Source organism: Cicer arietinum, chromosome 6 (assembly GCF_000331145.2).
Source record: "Cicer arietinum cultivar CDC Frontier isolate Library 1 chromosome 6, Cicar.CDCFrontier_v2.0, whole genome shotgun sequence".
NCBI classification, from domain to species: domain Eukaryota; kingdom Viridiplantae; phylum Streptophyta; class Magnoliopsida; order Fabales; family Fabaceae; genus Cicer; species Cicer arietinum.
The window spans coordinates 57,583,469-57,592,685 of record NC_021165.2 but is presented as its reverse complement, the minus strand read 5'-3'; the positions used below and the strand labels follow the sequence as shown (position 1 = coordinate 57,592,685).

General features: G+C 30.8%; 1 protein-coding gene across 1 annotated transcript; it reads right to left on the bottom strand.

The window, feature by feature from the left end:
* Positions 1–6,534: 6,534 nt before the first annotated feature.
* Positions 6,535–8,799, bottom strand: LOC101505197 (pentatricopeptide repeat-containing protein At2g20710, mitochondrial-like). Its single transcript, XM_004514389.4, has 2 exons — positions 8,449–8,799; positions 6,535–8,096 (listed from the first exon to the last, which is right to left on the bottom strand). Exons 1-2 carry the CDS (start codon positions 8,683–8,685, stop codon positions 6,768–6,770), a joined length of 1,566 nt encoding a protein of 521 aa, XP_004514446.1. The 5' UTR covers positions 8,686–8,799; the 3' UTR covers positions 6,535–6,767.
* Positions 8,800–9,217: the final 418 nt, after the last annotated feature.

Below are 9,217 nucleotides of genomic sequence, written 5' to 3'. Positions count from 1 at the left end.
GACAATCAAGGTACAATGAGTCAAACAATTATCATATATAATAAGTTATCATACCAATTTTACAAAATATTTTAAAAAATTAAATTAGATGATTGTGATAAACATGATTTTCCCTCATTTTAATTTTCTTAATCATATTCAATTATTATAAATCAATAAAGTAATATTATAAGATAACTATATTTATAATACATAAAATATTACTTATAAAACTTATAAAATTATTTTACAATTATTTATAATAAATTTATAATTTATAAATTATTTTACAATTTGATAATAATTTATAATTTATATTATTATCAAATTATTTTATAAGTTATTTTATAATAAATTTATAAATTATTTTAGAATATTACTAATCATTTCACAATGGTAATAATTTATATTATTATTCATTAAATTCAATTGAAAAAAACCACTTAATCACTGATAATCGACATAAATACTATTTATGAGGAGTAATGATTTTATACGTTAAAAATTCAATTACTCATTAATGTCAATTCATTTATAGTTACTTTTAATTTATGTCAATTCATTTTTTTAGTAATATTTTATAAAATAAAAATATATATTCTATTTGACAGAAAATACACAAATTATCATTATATGTTCTACAATATAATTCAATATTAACATTTTTTTAAAATAAAAAATATTAAATAGTCAATTATATTTTTAAATTTTTACATCTTATTGTTGGGTTTGTATTCTACATTTTATTTCATCAAATAACTACAAGTACTATTATATGTTGAAAAATAAATTAATAATTAAAGTACAATGAGTCAAACAATTATCCTATATAATAAGTTATCGTACGAATTTTACAAAATGTTTAAAAAATTAAATTAGATGATTCTGATAAACATGATTTTCCTTCATTTTAATTTTCCTAATCATATTCAATTATTATAAATTAATAAAGTAATATTATAAAATAATTATATTTATAATATATAAAATATTACTTATAAAACTTATAAAATTAATTAATTAATATCCGCGCAGCGCGCGGGCCATAATCTAGTTATAAATTGATTGACGTGTATGTAAATTTACTTACAGAGGTCTTGAAACCAATTCAAGATGTTCTGAACAAAATAGATTATGTTTGAATTATATGAAATAGAAATAAAAATATGTCAAATTAAATAAAAGTATTATTAAAAGATAATTAAACTAACAAATAACAATTTAATACAATATCTCATACTAATAAAAAAAATGTGCATTAAATTTATAAATGCAATATGCTTAAGTTTGGTATGGTTTTTAAAAATGAACATGAATATGACTAATCCGAGCGGTTTTCACAAAAGTAGATTCAAACACTTCCAATAATATTTGATTTTGTGTGTTTTTCTAGTTTGTTTAGATTAATTTGAAGTTTTTTTATTGGTTTGGATGTAAACATCTAAGTTGATGCTAATATTAAAATTACAACAACTACTAATATAGATAATAAACTCGGTGTGGTCCAAATTGAATTTGGAATTTTTTTCTTCCTATAACACTAAATATATATAGGCTAATTCGACGGTGGACCACCTGCATATATGGTGAACTGTGGATCACTAGTTAAAAACACTTGAAACACGAACAATGATCAACTACACTCTCCTGAAGTATTAGTTAACAATACGTCTGATCGCTATGGTTGAGACTATGACTTGATCGATATCAGTTCCATAAAAATAATAGAAAACACATGTGTCCCTCAAAACTCAATGTGTCGAAGTGACACCAATTACGTCACGACCTACCCCGTAAATACAAGGACAACCATTAACTTATAATATTGAGTAGTTTTCGTTGATTATCGTTGGAGTTTCAAGTGACTTTTAAGTATTGGTACACGGTGGACCATCTATCAACATCATAAATTGATTCATGAGTATTTAAATCGACTTATAGTAGTCTTAAAACCAACTCAAGATGTTTTGAATAGGTGAATCGATTCATTTTATCTATAAATCGACTTACCAAATTCCCTTGGAGTTGATAGGCCAACTTATATAAAGCATAAATCGAGTCATGCAAGTCAAGATTGACATCATGGATTCATGATCACTTATGAATTTAGTCTATGCATGTGCCAATCGACTTACACGTGTTGTTGAGTAAGTTTTTTTTTTTTTTCTAGTTACAAATTAGTTATTTATGTTAAATTGTAATTTCCTTTCATAATTGAATTATGTCGTAGGGGTAACAAATCGAGTCGTTTCGCAAGGACTTTTGATTATATCAACTAGATTTAGAACAAAAATTAAAAAAATAAGGTTTCAAATTTAGGTTCGGAAAAATTAAGAAAACGAATTACAATCACGTTAGAACGATTAATCCACTGATTCAAACGTTTCAGACCTATCACAAATTCTATCAATGAATTTAATTTCTAAATTGTGACTCTAATCTTATTTGACTATAGAATTTATCAAACAAGCGTAATCAACTCTACGTAAATTTTGTTTATTTGATTGTATTAAGCATAATAGTAATCGATGTATTAGAGTTAACGATCAAGCATCGAAAAACTACAATTTATTAAATTTAGAAACCAAACTCTTGAAGTAGCAATATCGATTTACAAGAAAGGGGAGTTTGAATTGTAAATGTTCCTATTTAAAATTTCCTATTAAAAATTTAAGAAAATAACTTAAGATTGATCTTGGTTGTGAAAACAGAAAACGAAGAACATTCTTGGTTTCTGACCAGAAAACGGAGAATGTTCTTGGTTTCTGACCAGAAAACGGAGAACGTTCTTGGTTAGTTAAATCAACAATTTAACTTATCTATTTAACTTGATAATCAAATATAATGAAATTAAATAGACAAGGGAATAGATATCACACAGAGATATATCATGGTTCACCCAATTCGGGTTACGTCCAGTCCTCACAACCGTGAGATTTTTCACTGTGTTCAAAACGGAGAAGTTCTTGGTTTTTACACCACCAATCCAGATCAACCTTGATCTGTTACAATCTTCACCTTTCAACCTAGAAAGAATTTTTACAATCACCTTTCAGCCTTGAAAGGATTTTTACAAACACACTCAATCTAACATAAAAGATACACTTGAGTTACAAATGATGTGTATGATAAAAGTGTTTGGGATCTTGAAACATCTCAACACTTGTTTGAGATAAATGAAACACAAACTCAGTATATAATGATTCAAACATATAGTGAAGAGAGTTGGAGTTTGTTTGAAGAGTTTTTATGACTTGTTACTTGAACAAGTGTTGGTAGATTTGTATATTGAACTCTTGCCTTCATCTTCCAATTGATCTTCATTTTATAGATGTTAAAAGGCTTTGAATATTCAATTTAAAATGAATATATTTGTTGGACACACTTCTCAAGTGTTAGATATATTTTAAAGCAATTAAACATGTGTTTATTTGTTGTCCAGAACGTTCTTGATAAAACGAAGAACGTTCTTGCTTTTGGGTTTCATGGAAAACGTGAATAAATGAGTGAATGAGTTGTCACATTTCAGTTGGCACTGTTTTGAGTCATGTTTATGCAGAACTTTCTGCAGAATATTGTAAGTACAATGTACTTGTGTCTTTGCTCACAACTCATCAATTTGGAGATCAATCTTGAGGCTGGTTTTTCACCTTTGGGCATTGATCTCGAGTTCTTGGATTCACCAATGATTTGAGCAGTCTTGATACTCTTTAATATGTGGTTTATATTGTGGAAAATTATCTCTTTTAATTATGTCTTTAAAAGATAATTAAAACCAGAATATTCTTTTGTAAAACAAGAACATTCTTTGTTTCTGTTTTGTTTGAGAGTTGAACTTTGCAGCTGTTATGTGTCAGTCATTTGTCTCAGAAACATGATGTGCTTTATACAAAAAGGTGCAGCAGCACTGTCCTTATTGTCATGGTTGTCCTTTCTCGTAGCTCATCAATTTGGAGATTGATCTTCATGTTTTTCTTTGCCTTTGTTGATCCTCTTTGATCGAATTTATCCAAAACAATCTTGTGTAGATTATTAACTTCCTCTGTGATTAATATTGATATTTTGTAGGATAGATAGATGTACTTTTGTAGTCCAGATCAATCTTAAATTACAGCATATTTTTCTCTTTGTAAACCAGAACGTTCTTGGATTAAAGTTGTGAAAACGGAGAACGTTCTTCGTTTCTGTTTTGAGTGATTGCTGAATTTTGACAATTCTGACAGATGTTGCGTGCCAAGCTTTTCTGCTCTGTACGTGTATTAGTGATGCAAGGACTTTATCATTTTTGTCCAGTTTGTACTTGCTTACTTTAGCAACTTTGAAGATTAGTCTTGCTTTTGATTCTTGATGCTTTGCTTATCTTGCAATGATGGTTTGAAGAGCAAAAAAAAAAATTATGGGAATGTCCTTATAAGCTCTTGATGATTCCATTTCTAATTTGGTCCTTTTCGAGGGACGCTGATGATCATCAATAGGAGTGCTTTGGGAAGGAGCAACAGAGGTGCAAAAAGTGGATAGATAAGATCAGCCAAAAAGCAAGAGAGTTCATGTTGAATCCAAGAACATTCTTGACATCCAAGATCGTTCTTCGAATTTGGAGATGAGCTGATTTGTACTTGTGGTTCTGTCAGTTGTCTGAGATGATTTCTATCGTTAAGTCAAGTGTGCAGGTCTTGATTGAAAGTTCAACTTTAGTGTACTTTACAGTCTGTAAATTTGTACGTGCATTTGCCTCACTTGAAGAATGATCTTGCTTTGTACTTTTCATGAAGCATGTCTTTGATCCTTCGAATTCTGAAAAAATGCTAACTTAGATTGATCCTTGCTTATTCTTGATGAAGGTATGAGATGAATAAAGCTTCCAGGATCCAATCTTTCACAAAGAAAACTGATCATTCTTGAATAAGACATATGTGGAGAACGTTCTTCGTTTTCCAAAAATATCTCAAGAACGATCTTCGTTTTACTGAAGTATGTCAAGAACGATCTTCGTTTTACTGAAGTATGTTAAGAACGATCTTCGTTTAACTATTTTTACTTTCTTGATTTTTAATGAGATCTGCTTTGAAATACTTGGTACCTAACTTGTTTTAACACACTCAAATACACATGTTAAATACCAAAACACTTAGAATCATAATTAGAATTATTAATTAATTTTTTGTTTGTTTTCATCAAAATATTAAATTGAGATTTTGTCTCAACAATTCTGTTAAACTAATTTCATCAATTTTATTGAGATTTGAATTACGAATTTAGAATAACAATTTAATCAAATAAAAAGAAATAGAATCATCAAAGTGAAATTAACATTATAAAATAAACCTCAAAGTCTTGATAAAATTATGAAACAATGGATTAATCTAAGAAATTAGTCTTCCATAAAAAATATACTATTTATCCAAAAACAAGAAAACTCTGAGTATTTGTATCTGAGTGTCTAAATAACCGAACTCCCCTTACTAAAAAAAAAAAAAAACTGAACTATATAGTACTCGAATTTGGGCTCTAAAAGCTCCAGGGCAAAAACCAAGTGGCCCAATACTAAATATTACTACAAAAAAAACTCAGGTCATGTAATCAATAGTTTAGACTCAGTAGAGTTCCAATTTGAGCTTTTACGCCAACATCAAAGTTGTAACTCTTACTTTTAGCTTTCCAACGTCTGCTTGCATGCGTCAATCCGACATCCAAAGCTCAAATTATAGCCTGTAGAGCGAATAAAGGCCAATATGCAAATAATAATATTCAAACTCAATTACGACCCAAAATTTAGAAACTTGCTAAAAACACTAATCTAGAATATAAAGAGCTTTCAAAATGTCACAGTACAAAGCTAAAAACATGTGACCAAATACATTGAATAGTCTCTTAAATTCTAACATGTTCCTTCATTTTCAAAAAGAACACTTTCATTAAATCTTCATCAACTATTCATTCAAAAAATAATCAAGATTAAATATTTCTTTTGATTCAATCTTTTGTTGATTGAACTTGAGAGAAAACACCAAAGCTGGACTATCATTTGTATGGAATGATTGTTCCATTGGAGAGCAATTGAGGGTGGGGCTAAAATTAGGATACTTCCATGATTAAAGTCGGTGATTAATCTAGGGTGTTTGAGGCTTTGAAGGTTGAAGGGAGGTCTTCAACTTTAAGGTGTTGGTTCAGAAAATTTGGTACAGTAGGTCTATATTTGAAGTAATTAATATCGAAGCTATTTCAATTTTATAGTGCATAATGACTATTTGAAACATTTTCATGATGTTGCATTGTGGATACATGGTGTTGTGCTGCTATCTATGTGCCCTATATCTGTGAGCTATCATGCTCAATCAAAATTCATTATTTCTTCTTGCCATCAGAACCTACCTCGCACGGGTGAAGATCGACATAGAACGGCGAACCATAGGCAACTATGACGTTGTTCAACGTCAACCAAAGTTGTAAAGCCAACCTTTGAAGTTCTGCACCAATTTGTTGAAGTAAAATGGTGCCACTAAAAGAACAGCTTTAATTTTACTGTAAAAAATGACGTTACTGCACAGCATGCGATGGTTTAAACGGTTGTAGTTTGCTTGACTGCTTGGCTTTGGTGAATGCAGCTAATCGGAATCGGAATCCAGGAAGAGAGTATTAGTGTTTAATATAATATTACAAAAAGACCAAATAACCCATAAAAAATTAATAACTAAAAATATCAGAGGGCAAACATGGTATTGCGAACCCTATTACAGAAGGGGAAGTGAAATGCCATTTGCCGCGATTAGCGGCTGCGTTCACCGCTACTATTTGCTGCGTGTAGCCGGTAAAAAGTGTCGCAGCAGACCCTTAAACTGGTCCACTAAACTGCTATTGTGCTCAGTCGCAGTGCTATTGACAACATAGTTCTCACCATCCTGTCCATCCAGCACTAGATCAGTCCTCAGATGATAAACTCCTTTGACGAGTTTCAATGCATTTGTTTCTGCGATTTTACCTTTTACATAACTTAACAACTTATCAGAAGTAGCTTCTGAGAAATGTCCTTGTTCCCTACATGAACCAAGAATCTCCAATGCCGACTCCAAATCATTCTTATCTTTCATGTGCTCAATACATGCAGCAAAAGTAAAAGGGTAAGGCTTCCATCCTTGTGGACTTTCCAATACTGCTTTCTTCATTGCATCAACTGCTTTATCCATATCATTACACTTGTAATAGCCGCGTGCCAATCGATCCCATATTCTTCCATCTAATTTGTTGCCTCTTTTTAAAAGTCCCCCAATAAATGCTTCAGCCTTTTCCAACATACCTTTCTTACAGTAAGCACTCACCATCACACTTGGAATTCTGATGTCAAAGCATGTTTTTCCAGATTCCCATTCCTCAAGAATCCTCTCAGCTCCCTCAATGTCATTTAGCTTTGATAATGCAGTTAACATTGAGATGTAAACTGAATTGTGGGAACCATTTAAGTTTTTGCATATATTCCAAATGCGATACACGTCATCCTTTTTTCCAATAGCAGCATACTTAGTTAGAAGAGATTCATATGCAGCTCTCTTTGACTTGCCTTTAATCAACTGTTCAGATTTTTTCAACATTGCCAATGACTTGTCTAATTGGCCAGCTTTAATATATCCATCTGCTGCAACAGAATACAGGAACCAGCCCAAAATTACGCCGCGATCAACTTCCATATTCGCCAATAACTTCTCCATACCATCGATGTCATTAATGTTCACATAAGCATTGAGCCAAATAGGAAGTGTAGAACTGCTGTACATTTGCTTCTCTTGCATTTCTTTCATCAGAGCAACCAATTTCTCGTGCTGACCTTTCCGAGTATAGAGCTTTAACAGAGCATTATAACTCAATACTAAGTCTGGTGAATGATTTGAAGAACACTCTTTTACTTTCTTCATGGTAGCCTCTGCCTTCTCCACAGAGTTGTATTGTGCATAACAATTCAAAAGAGCACTGTAGATCTTGAAATCTCTTGAAGTGTTTGGAATACTGTCAAAATATTTTTGTGATTCATCTAGGCCGCGGACTTTAGCTATCAAGTCAAGACGTATGGCAATGTCTCCAGATAATAAATGAAGGTTTCTTTCGTTGCTCATCCATTCCGATATCTAGCACCAGAAAAACAATTGCTTAAAAAATGCTCTTTGATCTTTAGAATAAGCTATAACTATTACAAGCATAGGAAAGACAGAAATAGTGTAGTTAATTATAATACAACAGTTTTAGGATAAATTAGTCATTTTGGTTCCTAAATGTGAGAGGTGGTGGCACTATAATTTCTGAATGTATCAAAACTCAAAACATTCTAGTGTCTTTGGTTAGTAATTTTAATTACATTATATATTTTAATTTGAAAAAAGAAAACATAATAAAATAAAAGCAGTGAATCAATCTCATATTTATTTTGCCCCCTTTAAGATAAGAATATTGAACTAATGAGAAGCAAAAGCGAGAGAGGACCTGAAGAGCTTGATTAAAGCGACGATAGGATCTGAGTTTTTTGATGAAAAATTGGAGTTCGGATTGTTTGATGTCTCTGCCCTCTTGAATCCATTGATTGAGGATAGGAGTCATGGGAATGATTGGGTCTCCGGCTCTGGAAATTCGAGTGAAAAGCGAATCGGTTTGTGTCCAAGAAGAATGTAAGAGACGAAGGGTGTTGTAATGGTTCCATGAAGAGCGAATCAACTTCAGCATTTTCACTTCCAAGGGTTTATCAACTTACATCACGTGTAGGAGAAAATGTTCCTCTTTTATGAACTTCCAAGGGTTTATGCTTCCTACTTTCTCTTTTTTCTTCCGAACTTTCATTTTTTATATATTTTTTTTTTTTAAGAAAACAAGAATTCAACATGTAAGTAAACCGATGCGAAAGTTGGCTTTTGTACCCCTCAATTAATCTTGTACCCCTTATTTAAAAATTTTATTTTTAAATGTCTAAACTACCTTTGATAAAACTGTAAAAATTTAAAAGAATTTTTTTTACCGGAAATTTCATTATGAATGAAATTTCCGGTAGTTATAAATGAATACCGGAAATTTCAGAATGAATGAAATTTTCGGTAGTTATATATGAATACCGAAAATTTCATTTTTGAAATTTTCGGTAGTTATAAATGAATACCGGAAATTTCTTTTTTGAAATTTCCGGTAGTTATAAATGAATACTGAATATTATTTATAAATTAATTAATAAAATAAATTATATTAATAATAATAATAAAAGTAA